General features: G+C 41.7%; 2 protein-coding genes across 3 annotated transcripts in view; one reads left to right on the top strand and one right to left on the bottom strand.

Moving 5' to 3' along the window:
- Positions 1-7,828, top strand: calm1a (calmodulin 1a). The gene is made up of 6 exons (XM_038728033.1): positions 1-129; positions 5,540-5,570; positions 5,723-5,866; positions 5,966-6,072; positions 6,254-6,389; positions 6,629-7,828. The coding sequence occupies exons 1-6, from the start codon at positions 127-129 to the stop codon at positions 6,655-6,657; spliced, it is 450 nt and encodes a 149-aa protein (XP_038583961.1). The 5' UTR covers positions 1-126; the 3' UTR covers positions 6,658-7,828.
- A 2,608-nt stretch (positions 7,829-10,436) lies between these two features.
- ttc7b (tetratricopeptide repeat domain 7B) overlaps positions 10,437-17,937 on the bottom strand; it is a 29,320-nt gene continuing 21,819 nt past the window's right edge. For both annotated transcript variants that reach the window (XM_038728032.1, XM_038728030.1), the window contains 4 exons: positions 15,366-15,506; positions 13,260-13,462; positions 12,819-12,892; positions 10,437-12,475 (listed from right to left, as the gene is read on the bottom strand). In XM_038728032.1, coding sequence (XP_038583960.1) covers positions 12,328-12,475; positions 12,819-12,892; positions 13,260-13,462; positions 15,366-15,506 — 566 coding nt within the window. In that variant the 3' untranslated portion in view covers positions 10,437-12,327. The remainder of the gene's footprint in view (positions 12,476-12,818; positions 12,893-13,259; positions 13,463-15,365; positions 15,507-17,937) is intronic.

Below are 17,937 nucleotides of genomic sequence, written 5' to 3'. Positions count from 1 at the left end.
TACATTGGGCCGTAGAGGAGTGGTTTGTCCTGCCTGCCCGCCCTCAGCAAGCCTTGCTCAGTGGCAACCGTCCATTTCCTCTCTCCCTGTAGCGGTAGCACACCGACATCTCCAACTCAAGCAGACATGGTGAGTATTTAACCTACTATAATTTGTAGAATAAAGGACTTGGAAATTGTGTAATAAACTTGACTGAATGTCAGCCAGAGGTTCTTAAGTCTCTCCGGATAGTCATTTTGTTGGAAATATCCCGACGCCTTCATTGCAGAGAGCGCGAGTAGAATGGACTCGGGTGTAACAGTTACCGTTGAGTTAGCTAGCTTCAAGCTAACATTGTGGCGGCTAACGTTAGTCAAAGCGGCTCGCCGCTACGCGGGAGAAGCTTATTAACGTTCACCGTTGCTTAAGCTATTATCCGCCACTGAAATAATAACTGTAGTTGATATCACCCCGCTCTATAGTGTGCTACCTGTTAAAGGTGGCTACATTTTTACAGTAACGTTAGTTGTGGCGGTTCGGTTGGCTGTCAATGTTAGCATCACAGCTAATGTTAACTTAACGTTACATTCCTAGTTCCTGATTTTCCGGTATCTATGACACCGGTCAACCATGCGTTTACGCTTCAATTGTTGTGACGTTTGTTTGTTTCTGGATTAATGATTGAAATGTTCAGCATTGAATGTCTATAATTGGTGATGCCGGTCTTGCACCGAAATCTGTGACCAGTGCGATTCACAGACATTCAGCTACGAAGGAGACTGATGGGTGAAGTGTTGGTGGGTAACGTTACAGACAGATGTAACGTAACTTGCACCTTTGACCGCCAGTTCCTGCTACTACAGCTATCACTCACCGTAACAATTGTATTTATATAGGGTCACTTATGCTCATAGCTATCGACAACGCCCATCAAAGTACAACATATAACAATTGTAAAAACGTCCGTGGTGACAGCAGTCTTAATTAGGTCACAGAATATTTTGTAACACTTGTACATGGTCACATTGCCACACTATAAACCAGATATGCTTCACGTTCGCTACTGTTAATAAAGCTGCTATTTCAACATGTTGTTGATTGCTCTTAGAAGTGTAGTATGTCATATCTAACTGAACATAGCAAGCAAGAAGAAAGTATTTTTTTTTAATTCCTCCAATCTGAAACTGTTAAACAGTATAAATGTTTCTAAATATTTATCTCCCTCCCACCTCTGGTACAGAACTGTCTGCATGTCTGTGAAATGTGGCTTCTTATTAAATGTCCCTGGATCAGTCCCAAGGGAGAGGTAGCATCATAAACCAGTCATTGTCTGTAGTTTGTGGGGGAGTTACTTACATTCACATACATACAGTTGTTGCCATGTGGAAAATTGATTATATTGTGTGGTGGACCCCTTCTTCAGGATATATGTACGCCATCTGGACGCAAACCTTGTTTGACAGATGTAATCTGCTGAACACTTTGCAGACTGTTTTCTTTCATTAAACAGGCAAAGCTCTCTACTTCAGTAAACTTTATTAGTTATGGAAATGCTTTTTTATAAATCCTTTCACAACATTTCAATTCATGTTTGTAGTTGATCAGTTTCAGGATCACTTCTTAAAGCTACGAGAGCAAATTTGTTTCAGTAGCATTTTTTGTTATATTTGTTGAAATTCTCTTAACATCACATCAGCAGTCAAAAAATCCAATGCTTTGACACTAAAATGAAAACTATATGGTATCTGTGGCTGTAGCAGGACTGTAATGAGCACAGCCAGTCATTTCATTCAGCCCACCTGCTTATCTGTCTACCTACTGTGACTTGGAGAGAGGGGAAGGGATGGGGTGGGATTTATTTTGGTTGGATAATTTTAAAATGTAGCTGTCTCTTGCTAGTTTCTCCAACATTACGTTTCTTCCCCTGCTTTAGGTGAATTTTGGTTGGTGGTATTCTTTAACACATCTCCTTACATCTTAACTAACGCAGTGTTGTGTGTCAAAGAGTGCATCTGTTTTTGTGTCCCAGCATCTCATTATTTACTAAAAATTTTTGCTATAATATTGCTATAGTAAAAACCAGCAGGTCAAACTGGTGGACTAACCTGACTGAGTTTTTTTGTTCATTTTAGTTGTTTCTACACCTGTAGAATGACAGGCATAGCAGTCTGTTTAAGTAGCATGTAGTTTCTCAGCAGTGAGCAAATCCTACTTAATTTCTTGAGATGTTTGAGGTATTTGTAACATGATAAACATTACTGCTTGAAGATAACAAGTTATTGCAGCTTACAATTTCAGGTTACCTAAGCCAGAGTCAGTCAGATTTAAAACCGTGGTGTTTGATATTTGTACCAGTAGTCTGACATGTTTTCAAAATGAAGTATGGTAAACTGCTGAGCTACATATTACTACTAATTTGAAGGTTCCTATGTACATTTTAAAAGGGATTTGGTATTCTGGCCCCTTACAGGCATCTGTGGAATTAATTTCTGTAGCTATCTGTTAACATTATTTACCATAGGTACATGGTTGGGTTTTGATAGCTAATGCAACATGGTTTGACAAAGTTTGATACAGGAAGTAGTCATTGGGATTGCGACATCTCAAGTTGTCACGGTTCCTTTCAATTTGTAGGATTTGTTTGAGGCAGAAAGACTTGTCTTGAAGTCAGCATGTTCACCATAAGCCTACTTGATGTGAGAATAGGCCTATACTGGAAGTAAACTAGACACATTGGTGTGTTCGCACAGTCAGCTTTGATCATCACAGTGTGCACAGACTCGGTGGATGTGTATAGGCCTACATCTTTTACACATCAGCATTTGCTCTGCATTGCCACCTGTTTTATGGTGGTGGTGATCGTAAAGATGGAGAACAGGCCATAAAATGACCACAGTTAGAGCTGCTGTTGGTAATCACAGATTGATCTTGATTTTTTTGTAGCAGTGGTGGAATCAGTAAATTTAGATGAAGCTCTTCATTCAGTTTCTCCTAAAATGTCTTAATTCTGCCTATGTAAAGGCAGAGCTGTGGGCCCACATGTTGCTCGATCTAACAGGAACGTGGTCTGTCAGGCATTGCAGCGCCATGAGAGGAATCTGACCTGGGTATTAATAGGGTTAGCAGCTTGTAAACCATCGCTAGAGCGCGTACGTACATGGACACATGCACATCATCATTGTCGTTATCATCAGCCTCCAGCTCTGAATGCCTCGTTATTATTGAGTGATGGTATTAATGCCGTGTGAATGAAACATTTCAGGTTTGACCATTATTCGCTCCTCTCCTCTCTGCTTGACTTCGTCAAAAATCATTATCATTAATATTTTTGTCAATATTGAGATCACAGTTATTTAACAAGATTGACTACTCATTGATTTGGGACACATGTATTTATTGAACTTTAAAAAAAAAAAAAAAAAAAGATAATGTATGTGTGTATAGGGGCCCCTGCCAGAGGGGGCCATTTGGTGTGACCCATGATGCTGTCTAGGAGGTCAGATGAGCAGCCAACTGATCCTCCCTAGGAGCTGCAACTGTAGCAGTGAGATGACAAGCAACAGATTAACACATGCATATAGACACACACAACACCCATGTGACCTCCCCCAGTCTGGACACTGTTACTCTCACATGCCTTAAATCACTTTTCCTGACACATTTGAGTGACCTCCTCTGGCCTGGCCTCCAGGCCTCTAGACAGACACGTTCTTTCTCTGTTGAGGTGTTGAAGGCTCTTCATCTGTTGAACTACTGCAGGAGGTGGACACTTCATCTGTGCATCAATCTGTACTATACATCTGCTGGGGAGATGAACAGACCGCTAAGACATCACTGTCATGCCTAGGCTTACACACGCTGACATGGAGGCACAGGGAGCGGGGTTCTCCAAAGCTTCACCCAGTTGGGAGTCAACTGCAGCCAGAGAAGGACGGTGTCTGGTCACGTACACTCAGCACCGCAAGACACAAGGACAGAAAGAAAGACCGTTAAGCAGGTGAACAGACAGATTCATTAAGAGACAGACAGACATACGAGTGGACAAGTAACCAGGAAAACGTCAACAGAAAGACCAGCAGTTCCATCAGCTCTACATCCAGCTCATGGAGGAGACAGACAGGTCTGTCAAGTCAGCGCCAATCCACTGACCTTTGCTCCTCCAGAGGGATTGTGAAAACTTCTGTCATCTATGTAGCCATTTACTCACTCTGGATGCATTGAAAGACAAGTCCTGCAATTATCCTGTCAGCTGATCATCCTTCGCCTGTCCATCAAACAATTAAGCAACTAACAACTATCTGTTCTAGCACCTACACAAACCAGGACTTGGACTCAAGTTTTTTCCTCATCATATGTAACTATTAAGATGGAAAAAGCTTCTGTCCACCATTCCCTCTGTCCAGCCGTTTTACAAATCAGGAGCGACTGATAGATGTCTGGCCATTTTTTTCATCCAAGTATTCCTCCCGTCCCAAGTCGTCATACCTGCCCTTGCCAGCATCCCTTCATCATGCTGCCGAAGAAAGTTGCTGTGTACCCAGCAGAGGATGAGCTGGTGAGCTTGTCCACGGTCTATGACCTCTTGGACGAACAACAGCACTACTACAAGGAGCTCGTCCAGCAGCAGGAGAGGAACTACAGAGCCTTCCTGCAGATGTTGATGGACTCGTCGTCCAGCCGCATGGACAACCTGGTCAGAGAGCTGCATGACCTGAGGAACTGCCTGCATAGAGCGAAGGCCGAGCTGGCAGAGGTTAAAAAACAGGGCGTCCAGAACAGCAAGCGGGCCGAGTACCTGGCTGAAGGATTGGTGATGGTGCGGGGGGCGCTGGATGGCCTCAGCATCAAAACGGGACTAACTGGTGGAGGTGCAGGAGGAAGAGGTGTGGATCTGAAGCAGCGCAGAGGAGGTGGTGGGTTAAGGCTGGATGGAGGAGGCCGAGGTGGAGAGGCGAAAAAAACAGAACCGAAAGCAGTAAAGCTGGTGGCAGACCTCACAGATATCCACTTTGACGACATAAAGGTTGTACACAGATGTACACATAAAGCTTTTAGCTGCACTAGGTGGTATATTGGTGTTAATATGTCAATGTTTTGAGAAAGAATATGACATTGGAAAAGATTTTTCTCTGACTAGATATTGGTATAAGTGTAAAAACACAATTGCGTGTTGTTGCATCACTCTGAGTGTAGCTTAAAATATAGTTATTACTAGTTTCTGATCCCAAGTGCTCCTTTGTGTCTGGTTGTTATGGTCACAGCACTTTACCTGTGACACACCCTAGTTTTAACAAAGTGTCCTTGAAAGTATATGATCACTTGAGATTGTTGAACACGTGGTGTCGATTGCTGATTGGCTGTTGGCAAGGAAGTAGAGTTTTTAGCATCTTGTAAGTAAATGAGAAATACTGCGTTGGTCCGGGATCTGGCTTAATGGAGACGTGTCACTGTTTGTGTCCCAACCATTAACTGAAGTATTAAGCCGTTTTGCTATTTTTGTAGTATAATGTTTCTCCTCTCCCTTCCTTTCTCCTGTCTTCTCTCTGTTTTTGTTTATTAGGCTGACCAACTAACAGAAGAGCAGATTGCAGGTAAGCTGACAATATTGAAACACTTCTTCACCATCTTTACCAATAAACACACATTCTCTTCATAGATATGTGCAGTATCAGCTGGAATATCAGTGCTGTTGCTATTGTTTTCTTTTTCATCCTTACCTCTCCTTTTCCTTGTGCCTATCCAGAGTTCAAGGAGGCCTTCTCCCTGTTTGATAAGGATGGAGATGGAACCATCACTACTAAGGAGCTGGGCACCGTCATGAGGTCACTGGGTCAAAACCCAACTGAGGCCGAACTCCAGGACATGATCAATGAGGTGGACGCAGATGGTATGCTATGATTCCGCCTCAACATGGGGAAGGATTTTGTTAACTATGTTAACTGGTTGTATTTATAACTTGCTTCTGCCCTTTTTCTCTCCCACCCAGGCAACGGGACCATTGACTTCCCCGAGTTTCTGACGATGATGGCAAGGAAGATGAAGGACACCGACAGTGAGGAGGAGATCAGGGAGGCATTCCGGGTCTTTGATAAGGTAAGCTTTATAAGTTTTGGCATTAATACACAAAACTCAGTCTGAAATCAGTGTTCCCTAAGTTTGAGATGACAACAAAAGAGAGGGACTACATGCCTGTTTGGCCTGACAACAATACTACAGAGTGTCTTCGTTGTAGACCATGTGTGACTGACTGTAATGCTGTATGTTTGTTTGTCAGGATGGCAACGGTTACATTAGCGCAGCAGAGCTGCGTCATGTAATGACTAACCTGGGAGAGAAGCTGACAGACGAGGAAGTAGACGAGATGATCAGAGAAGCAGACATTGACGGAGACGGACAGGTCAACTATGAAGGTACTGGAGCTCAAAGATTCTCCAGTGTTATGATTAATTATATTTATGGAGCAGAGCTGAATTATGTAAGCTGACAAACACTGATGATAGACAGAAGCTCTGTGGTCATTTTGTGTGTATGAGGGAGTGTCTAGTGGCTGGGTTCTTTTAGCCTAATCAATTATGATCTTTTACTCTGCTGTAGTACAAGTGAAACACTGTTCCTGATGGGTTTTTATTGTTTTTTTTCCCTCCCACAGAATTTGTTCAGATGATGACCGCCAAATGAACTGGGCTCATGTGAAAGACAAAGAATCAGTCAAATGTTTCACTTACCTCTTATTGCAAAAATCTACATTTATTCATACTGTTCTGTATAGACAACTTAAACTGAATGTTGGAAAACTGAAAATCTGTCCATATAAACAAGCTCAAAAAAGGTAAAAGACAAAAAGAAAAACCTAAATGAATCTGCATGTACTGGCTTGTATTCCTGCCCCCCCACCCCCCCCCCACCCCAGCGCTGAGCTGCCCAATCAGATCTCAAGTTGTTAGCCAAGCAGCCTCTCTGCAGCTGGCTTGTTTGGCCACTGCTCCTCTGCTTCCTGGTTCCATCTGCCTGATGTCATGATGATTATATGGGCTGGCTGATTGCCTTTCTTCTATGACTTCCTATTTTCTTTTTTTTCTGTTCTTCATGCATGCAGCTTTAGATGGGTTACTGTTGAGAGCCCCGTGGCAGAAAGCTGTTGTTGGGCCTCAGGTTGTCCTGGGACCCACAGAGACGAGGGAGGGGTTAGTTGACAGATGGGTGGGAGGGAGTGAACCAGCCGAACCTTTGCAGTTTGCTTAACTAAAAGAAGTCCGTGACGATAGAGATATTTTTAAGAAAAATATTAAAATGGAATAAACATGTAACTCATTTTAGATTCTGTGTTTCTGGCATGTCAGGATACTCGCTTTATCCTTTTGTGTGTTTACCTTTTTTGAGGGAGAAGCCTGGGTGGGGCATAGATTTGAGACCCTTGGGTGGTGGGTGTTCTAGACTATTTGGAGGGATTGGGTGGGCTTTATTAAAGATGATATACACAAGCAATGTTTGGGGCGATATCATTATCAGTCTTTGCATAGAGATTAACGAATGATGAAATAAGTTTGTAAATCAGTAGAGAACTAAAACGTGGGGTTATTCCTCACTAACGCATGCAAGCAAGGTACAGTATATTGCCTCAAAGGTTGTATGTGAATCATAATTCTACAAGGGTGTTATTTTCAGTTTAGTGGGGACGGGCTCGGTGCTTTGCAGCATTTCTATCTTGTGTTTGTGCGTGAGTGTGCGTGTGTGGGTGCGGCGAGGTCCGGCCCAGTCCAACTGTTCTGTTTAGTTCAGTTGATCTGCATTCCAAGTTGTACATGCTAGTCTTTACATTTTGTTTTTCCAATAAAATACCATGAACTAACATCTTGTATCGGGTCTTTGTCTTAAAAATGAGCCGACTTGTGTTTTCTCTCAGTGAAGGCTGAGTCTGTGGGGGAAGAGCTGCTTTAAAATGACTCATCTGTGCTACTTATTACATACAGTGTCTTTGTAACTCTGTAAAGTAGACACTAAAGCCCACATAAAAACAAATTTTAGAGGGGAATTAGTCAGCTCCTGCATTCCTTAATGAACGGTTATCAGTTCAGACAGTTGGTCTGGTTTTCAGAGAATGCACCAGATTAGAACAGAAGTTGCAACTAGTCTGTCTTTTATACCATATTGGCACAGTGGCTAGGTGATTGCACAGTATGGGAAATCAAATGTCAGGAATAAAGTAATACTAAAACCCTTGTTGATACAGCTGTTCATAAAAAAAGCACCTGACAGAACAACATACACATACAACATCCTGTCAGTGTCTGTTTTGTTGAGTGAGGCTTTTTAAAACATGGGACTACTCAAAGGTCTGTGTGTATGGAGGGGTGTCACAAGGGCTTCTCCAGATCCACCAGTCTGTCTACAGATGAGGAGGTGTTGCTAGGCAACAGAGCCAGGCATGAGGTGGGTGGACGTGAAGGAGAGGGAGCAGAAAACTGTGGGAGTTTGAGGAGAGCGCAGGGGGAGTTGAAAGACAATAATAGAAACCCAGGACTTGAGGGAGAGGAAAAAAGCGAGGGATGAAAACAGATGCACAGTGCATCTCAAAACCCATAAAACGTCTCCTCCTAAGATACATCCCTATTTCTAATACAGAAGCTGGTACTCTGATGGAAGTTTTAGGTGTAACGAAGACACCAGAGACTTCGCTTCATTACTGGGGAGCTATGTTAATAAGCAGCCCAACGTCATGTTTGTACTTGTGGTGTATGCGCTGATGCTACTTTCTAGAACATACAGACAGAGATGGAGAAGTGAAAGAGGTGTTAGGTTTGTCCATGTATCACACACACATTCAGTAGCTGTAGTTACATGACTGTCTGAAGTGTATTAATATATCTTGCCGCTTGCTATTAGTGAGCTGCCACTCCAACGTTAACAGGGTTTCCAATCCAGAAGCGTCTTTCTCACATTCGCTTCAAATTCATCTCACACATGTACACAGAGTGTATCCTTCACAAACATATACTCCCCCCACGCTGAGCTCCAGCTTTCACCTACATAAATGTTTTAGTTTTTCACCTGACAGCCAGAAGAATGGAGTGGACAGAGTGTGTGTGTGTGTGAGTGTTGGACATCCCATGATACTGTACAGGGTAGATATTCAGCATATTTGTTTCTAAGATTTGTTTTATTGACAGATGCTCACTTTACAGTGCAGTTTGAATGTACAGAACAAACTTAATAGTAATAATAATTATTATAATAAGCCAACTTAAATTTGCGTATTACTAATGAACCAAAAACAAACAACAAAAAAGAAACCAGTAAGTATAATAATAATAAATTCTTTCTTTTCTCTTTGTCTTTTTCCTTTCAAACTTGTATATACATTGAGGAAAATCACCATTTTTAAAAAATATTTTAGCCGTTGCAGATTGTCAGAATTGATAAATGATTTGAATCTGCACGTTAAAAGGTTTCAGCCTTCTGGAAGAAAATACTCCTTAGAAAAAATATTACTTTTTTCATATCAGGACAGAGGAATGCTCCATTACAAACTAAGGTCTAGTACTCAACATTTGACTTAAATAAACAAGTGTTCACAGTAAATGTAGTGAAACATCCAAAGTAAATGTACTCATGGTAAAGAATGGTCACTCCCACAGTGTTAAGATCGTGTTAACATGTAGTCGGACTGCTGCTTTACTGTCGAGGAGGTTAAAATAAGATGCCCTGTATCCATTTGAGAACCACGTATCTCCATATTTGGCGACTTATGAATTTTTCAGAAAAACTTAAGATTGATGGTTCTTTTATGAAGCTGAAAACACTTGAAATGTTGATGTTCTACAACAACTGTGCTCCTCTACAAGTTGAAAAATACCTAAGCTGATACACTTAAGTTTATTTTAAGAGTTTGAATCAGCCGCCAGATGAATCTACTATTGTGTACCTCAAATTGTACTCAGGTACAGTCCAACCTGTCTTATTCTGTAACTTCTAAAATGGCTGTCTGAAGTCCTCAGCATATGGTTAATGATATTTTCAGAGTAATGCTGATCAAATGTACAATCAATATCAGCTCCGCAGACAGCGCTCCTCTGGGCTGCGGCCATGACCTTTCAGGGGGGGGACTAACTATTAGTGATACCCGAGAATCCAGCAGTAGCGAGGGGGCTGAGTGTGAGACTGAACTGTAGATTCCTGATGCTCTAGGACAAAGCTTGTCAGCGCTGTAATCCCCTGATAAAAGACAAACAAAAGGAGGACACACCTATCCACTGACAGACACACACCTGAGAAAGTAACACACACTGCTGGCCCTGAGGTCACAGCCAGAGGGAACACCACACACAGACACACAGGTTTGTCCTAAACACACTAAACATTTGTTTCTCATTAGCACATAAATTAGGAGTAGAAGAGACCAGGGGGAAGAGCATTAAATGTTTTCCATATTCAATATATCAGACAGACAGGAAGTGCCACTTGTTTTTCAACCACTTTTATTATCTTTGTCATTATTATTATCCTAATTTCAGTCATTCATTTACACCACAAAGGACTCACTGACTGCACTTGTGTCAACAAACTGAACCACTTCATCCTTTTATCTCTCCAACAGCATCCCATCACTCTCCAGAAAATAGAATTATAATTTACTTTCTAAAATAATAATAATAATAATAATAATACATTGGGAACAATCAAATATACAACAATAATCCATTGTCTTTATAATCAAAAATCTAATGGAAAAAATATTCATCTAGTTGTATTTTAACATAACACAGTCACTGGTTGCATTTACACACAACAGAAAGTCGGACTTTTTAGAAAATGTCTGTAACAGATTCCTCCCATTCACGCTTACAATGTGTTAAAATAAAATGTAACATAGGAGCTCCAGCTTTCCGCGAGTTTATATGAATGTTAACCTGCGACATTGTGGTGTGGGGGTTTTGAAAGTTGCACTCTTGTGTTCAGCTTGTGTGACTCTAGCTGCTCACGCTAAAAACCGTCAGCTTGTCCAAATAGATCAAAAGTATAAAAACATTTACAAACGCAAAAGTGGAAATTGGACTTATTTCACAGCAATAGTGGCATTTTGGGGAAATACGCTCATTCGCTATGAGGTGAGAAGTAGCCGTTGGTTAGCCTAGCTTAGCATAAACAATGGAAACGGGGGAAAGGCAAGCCTAGCTCTGTCTAAAGGTAATAAAGTCTGCTTACCAGCACCTTGAAAGCTCACTAATTAGCATGTTAGATCTCATCTGTCCGTTGTCCATTGCATTTGTTTTATACAAATGTATGCCAGTATGCAGATTTTGTTACCACGCTAGATGTTTCCCCATGTTTCCAGCCATTTTACTAAGGTGAGTTAATCGTCTGCTTTGCAGTAGCTTTACCTTCACCGTACATCTACGTCTCAGCAAGAATGGAAAAATGCATTTCGCAAACCATTACTTGAGCTTCAAAGCTTTTTTTTTGGGGGGGGGGACCGAATTATAGTGCACATATTTGAACATTTTGTAAACGGTTCAACAAACGAGCATGTAAAGGCTGTACACTGGGGATAAAATGTGCTTTAATTTAAAAATGTAGAAAAGAACAACCCACAGCCGTCCCTCGGACATCAGCAGTTTCATATCTGATCTCCTGTGTGTGTAAATGCAGCCTGTGTTTTGGCATTAACGTCACTGACTGTTTGAGTCTTCAGTGCTCTTAGGATCATGTCTGTTGATCCTCCAGTAGGTTCTCAGAGATCTGGCTTTCCTGAGCCAGCTATACAGCAAGTGAACATATGAGTGTTATCAGTAATATTTGGCTTATAAAAAAACATTAATAAAACTTGCCCATAATTCATGGTGTGTCAAATTTGCTAGATGTACCCTCAGTATGTGAAAGGAAAAGCAAACTGTGCGGGCTCGTAAATTTGTGGACTAAATAACTAAATGTTATTAGGCTAGCAATGGCAGAGTAGGAATTCAAAGTGAATCTTATTTACATGTGTGAACAGGACAAATCATCTGCAAATCACATACAAGCAGACACAAATATGCACATGCAACATGTTGGCACACATACACAGAAATGGGTCCACAGTCAAAAACAGGCACACAGAAAGTGCAGATCGACACACACATGCAATGTATCCGCGCACTGACACATGCCCCCCATACACACACACACACGCACACACAGCCAGGGCTCACAGCCACAGCAAAGCATTGTGGGAAGGGTTGGTGGGTGGGGGGAAGCGTGTATGTATGTTTATGAGTACGAATTGCATTTACAGTGTGTGTGTATGTGTGTGTATGGGGGTCACTTGTGCCACTGTGCTACAGTAGTGAGGCTATAACTGTCAAAGTGAATGTCTCATAGTGCTCTGGGTATGATGGTGAAGGGCAGAATGGGGCTGCTGGCCTCCAGCTCCAAGGCAGTGAGGAAACACTCGGTGGCAGCGGCAGCGTTTCCCTGAGCCTGCAACACCTCACCCAGGCTGTTCCACACATCATGAGCCGTGCTGAGGAGAGGAGGGGAGGAATAAGGAGAGGAGGGGGAGGAGGAAGGCAGGAGGAGAGGAGGAAATAATAGATTAGGAAACAGGAGAGAGGAGAGGAGGTCGTGGGAGATATGATAGGGGAGGTGGATAAAGAGGAGAGGAAAAGGGAAGTGATGAGAGAGAACGGGGAAGCAAGGAGAGGAGAGGGAATGAAAGAGTAGAGGACGGGGAGATAGGAGAGAGGAGAGGAAAAGGGAGGTGAGGAGAGAAAAGAGGAGAGGAGAGGAAAGAGCAAAAATATTGTAGTGAGTTTCCCTAAAATATAACAATCATGTACATTGCACTGATAACCACACACACTTACCTGTTGACCTGCACAGCATCCCTCAAGACCTTTTCAGACAAACTGTAGCGCTGCAGCTGGTGAAGAATCAGACCCTGACGAGCGGTAGAGAGACAAAGAATAATAAAAAACCCTTTCATTTACTTCCATTAAAAGTAAGCTTTGATTCAAGTTTGACCAACATTAAGGACATTAATAAGTATGCATGCTAGTTTGGGATGGAGAGGACAGTGCTCCAAATGGGACTGAGCCAATAAGAAAGAGGTAGAGAGAGAGCATAAGAGGGAGACCCTGATCCCTCTCCTCGTGGAAGGTCTAATGGGGCCGTCCCTTACAGAAACACAAACCCTCAGGCTGTATGGACTCTGCAGGAGGACGGGACAGGATTTTTTATGTTCCCAAGAGGCCGCATTCAAGAACAGAGCAGCAGGAGAACATTAGAGTGTGTGTTTTGTGTATTACCAGTCTCTGCATGGTCTTGACATGCGTCGGGTTGATGGACAGCGCCTCTTCATACCAGCGTTTGGCATCGTCCATGTTGCCCCTCAGCTCGGCTATCTGCCCCCTCATGTACAGCACGTTATGAGATGTGGGGAAGAGGTTGGCAGCTTCTTGTGTGCAGGCCGAGGCCTCTGCAGGCTTTGACATGCCGGTGTACACCTCAGCTGTTAGAGAAACCCAGTCAAGGAGGAGAGATTGCAAACATGAGTGTTAGGTGCGAGTGCAGCAAGTTTAGTTTTATTAAAATGCGCAACTTGCAGCAATTTCATACATCAGTTTCTTTGTCGGATCAGCCAATAGCTTGGTATAAATACTGTTAACAAAAATAACAGACAGGCTCTAAATTTAGGACTGCATTCCCCATAAATGCTGTTGCTCTGTGGTACAAAGAGGATGCTGCCCCATCACAAGTAACATTTCTGAACCTGTCAAACTGAACGGATGTATCAAAATTAGATATTTTAACAGTAGTCTTGACATTTGCAGCTCTTGAGTTAAAGTAAAATCATTTAAGAGTCACAAACAGGAGGTAAACATATTTATGAAGGAAACATTTAAAAAAGGAATAATGAGAGAGAAATGAGAGGTAATAGGCACAAGTCAGTTGTTCTCCCTCAAATTGTATCAATAAGACAAACATTTTCAGTAGCAAGGTCACATAATGCATGCTGTGTATCACTGCAACGACGACAGAAAGATCCAAAGAATGAGACAGGAAATGCATTGAACTGTCTGCCTGTCTGTGTCCGTGATTGGATGATTATATTAGCTGTGTCGCCAAGCTGGAAATGACCACCTCTGACAGGAAGCAGCTGGAGAGATAAACAGGAGCACAAACAACCTCCGTCTATGGGTGTGTGTGTGTGTGTGTGTGTGTGTGTGTGTGCGCGCGCGCGCGCTGCCTGCATCTGCTTCGGTACACTCTTCAGTCTGCTTCTGTTTGTCTCTACAAGTGTCTGCTGGTGACGCAGAAACCGAGCTCCAAAGGAAATCTCATCTGGTGTGATTGCAAAGGCTATCAAACAGCTGTTACAGTCCCGCCAGCTAGGGCCAGTACACTCACCCCAACTTTAAGTCTGTTTGTTTAATGAAGTCTGTGCCAGGAGGAAGATCATGTGTGTCATTATGGGAGAAAACGTGATGGGCAAAAAAAAATAACTAAAAAAGATGGAACCAATATCAACCACAAATCACAGCAGACCGGTTGAAGGGGGTGACGCATTTTGGGATGTGACGGTGGCTTTGAATTCTTTTTAATGATACACACTGTGGCAAAATATAGCATTTTTGGTTGCAAATATGCCACTTTAACTGTGTTTTATTTAGTATGGAGAATACCATACTGCCAGCCAAATGTTTTATATCTCTGTATAACAGAAGGGTATTTATATTGTTTACTGTAAGTGTAAACAATATTCTGGAAATATAACAAACATGACCTTTAAAATTTCCCTTTAGAGATCGCATCTGTGCTGGCACTTGTACTACACAATCATCTAAATCCGTGGTCCCCAGGCCTTTTACTTTGTGACCCCTTAAGTGACAGGTTAAGGCCTTTTAGTGTCGACATGGGTCGTCAGCAGTGATTTTTCCCTCTTGGGGTTGTTTTAATTGAAGGATTTTTCTTTCCTGAATAGTTAAAAGTATGAAGTATTTCATTTTCTTCATCCAAGAAAGTGTAAACATACAAACTATTTTCGGTACTAGATTTTTTCTCTCGCCCTCAGATATATTTCACTTGGGGCCCCACGTTTGGGAAACTAAGTCATTTGGATTGAAGTGTCATGTGCTTTCCAAACAGGCTGATATAATTTGCTAACACCAAGAAATATTAGCTATACTCAGGTTCAGATGCGGATAAATGCTACATGAGCCTATAGGGTATGTTTTTATATAGATGTGGTCAGACAGGAACCACAACATGGAACCACCTCATCATCTCATCTAGTTTTTCCTCACTCAGCAAACCCCGTTTAAAATCTCATTTTAAAATAAAGCTTAAATACCAGCCCCGAGCCTTTATCTGTTGCACTTTCATGCAAGTACTGTATGTGTACTTGTGCATACCTGCATGCAGCCAGATCTGCGCCAGGGTCATCCAGGGGTGCAGGGGTCCATGTTTGGGGGCACTGCTCTGCAGTGAGGAGGCTACCTCAGACAGAGCCTGCTCTACGCGACTGGCTGCTATAGATGTGGCATGAACCGAACCTGGAGGGAGAGAATCAAATCATCACACACGCCATCTCCCAGAAGTACTGACTTACTACCACGGCAGCGTTAGGCAGCCACGTGCCACAATGCAGGGTTTTAACTCAGCCAAACACAACAGCAGGTTTCACTGATTCCCACGACTTCAGACAGGAAAGAGGGATTTCTCAGTGAAACCTGCCGTGTTTGGGTGCAGTAAAAAGCTCAAGACTCTGGGCCCACATTGGCACACAGCTTCCTGTTCCTGCACTAAAGCCTTTAATCACTCCACTGCAACACACTGTGTTACGGCCCTGGATTAACCAGGTTAAAATGAATTAATTTGTGCACCATGCATAAAACACAGCATCAACCTGCACTCTGCTGATTAGTAATTGAAAGAAGTGCGCCTCTGATTTTGTCTCTGCAGTTAAATTACATAAAATCATGGCAGGAAATGGCCCCCACATGGGACTGCAGATGCACACAACAGATCTGTGAAAGCACGACATAACAAGATGTCTGTGTTGTCAACTCCATCATGTCCTTCTAAAGTTAAATAACACACATACTTATCTTCGATTGCCTATTCATCTATTGCGTGTTGTCATACTGATGACTGGGTGTCACTTAAACTGATGACCAAAAAAAACGCCTAACCATTACTGAAGCATTATTTGCTTCTCTACCATTTATCTATACGCTCAGTATGTTGCCCAAATTGTGTTAAATATGCTGCTTCTGTCTGAGCTTTGAAGAGGCCAGTGCTGTGATATGGCATGTACTGTATTTTGCAACATGCTGAGCAAAATATGGATGTGAGATGTGGACCTTTTTACAGGCATCTCTCAAGCCTACATGGGGCATGTGATTGACACTCCAAACTTACATTTCATAGGTGGAATATCTGTTGAAGGTACAGATATATAATGATATAATAATAGTAATATAGATACAGTTCAGTTGATAAATATTGACTCAACAATGATGATTTATTCCACTATGATCTGTTCTATATGTATCTAATTCTAATTTGTAGAACTGCTCTTACTGTCTTAACATTATACAACAGACTCTTCTGTTGCTCATGCCCTCATTAAATGCTGTAAAATATTGATTATGCAATGGATTTCTTGAAAACCCTGGGGGAAATAATGACTGATCCAAAGACAGTCCAGGACAACATTTTGGCTAAGGGCTTGTTTTGTTTTATTAAACTGCCGTGTCGAATGCAGCCTAAAAGTGATTGGATAACATTAATATGTGCCTCTTTTTTTCTTTTTTTTAATAAAATGACTTGCTTTACTCTAATAAAAGATCTCTTATTATTTTGGTCTAAACTCCCAAATACTCATCCTCCTTTCACTAAGTTCATATGAACGTAGTGTTAAGGGACAGAAACTACCTGTGTGAAGATGAGAGAGAAACAAATAAAAAGAGAAGATTTCATTTTTAAAGCTCTGTGTGTGTAGGAACAAGAGTGGGTTGCTGACAAGTTGATATAGGGAAAAGGCAGAAGGATGTCGCTCTCTCTTGGAGTAAGCTGAGTAGCCTGGTTTAATGGGCACATTTTAAGAAGTCAGTTATTAGATGCCGGCATGCAGCAGCCCAGCACAGTGCAGCACATTCAAACATGTTACAGTACATTGAAACAAACTGTATTGTTGAATATTTTTGCTTCTTGGTGTGTGAATGACAATTTCCGCACAGTAAATTTGACAGCCCGCTAAGGCAAAGTTTACAGAAAACTCACTGCTTATCAGAGAGCTTTCATCAATCTTTCCATTTATCTCTCTGCAACTTGTTTTTCCCCTACAACCACCCCTTTTACTTTGCTCAACTCAATTTTCTTATCATATCTCGGCCTTGACAGTAAAATAATAAAGTGCTGTTCAGTTACTGATTAGTCAGTCAAACAGTTGGAGAAAAAAGGTACAAAGGTGATGCTGTATATTTTCAAATGGATTGCTTTCACTTCTAAGATTTTGTGCCCCTAATATTTAAGGCAATATATCAGCAAGATATTTGTAAAGAAAAATATGAAAATAAGTAAATAAATTTGACAAAATCTTGAGGCATCAGAAACATTTTGTTATAATTACATAGAAACACTTTTACGCATGAGCTACGAGGTTACTAAGAAAGCTTCCTGCAGCGGTGTGTGTCTAAAATGTGGACGATTCACACAGCAACACATGCACTAAAGCTGCTGAAGTGAATTAAAGGAATACACTAACTTACAGGAAAGAAAGCCACTAAACACCACACCAGGAGCTGGTTAGTGTGTGTTTCCAGTGTAATACACATTTTAACAGCAGCAAGATGATGAACAGTTCCTTTTATATCCACACAGCATACCAACTAAATATTGATAATAGATGCACAGAGGTGAAAATAATTTTTTTATATATCATATATACCCTCATCCAACCTTTACAAAACAGCTGGTTAG

This window comes from Micropterus salmoides, unplaced genomic scaffold (genome assembly GCF_014851395.1).
Source record: "Micropterus salmoides isolate LMB-PRFRI ecotype aquatic unplaced genomic scaffold, ASM1485139v1 Ms_hic_scaffold_19, whole genome shotgun sequence".
NCBI lineage: Eukaryota > Metazoa > Chordata > Actinopteri > Centrarchiformes > Centrarchidae > Micropterus > Micropterus salmoides.
Note: the sequence above shows the minus strand (reverse complement) of the source record. Positions and strands in the feature narration are given on the sequence as shown.

Bases quoted from the DNA above. Each gene is read 5' to 3' on its own strand.
- calm1a (XM_038728033.1), top strand. The intron at 5,571-5,722 runs GTAAGCTGACAA...GTGCCTATCCAG, and splicing joins AACAGAAGAGCAGATTGCAG to AGTTCAAGGAGGCCTTCTCC. The intron at 6,073-6,253 runs GTAAGCTTTATA...TTTGTTTGTCAG, and splicing joins CATTCCGGGTCTTTGATAAG to GATGGCAACGGTTACATTAG.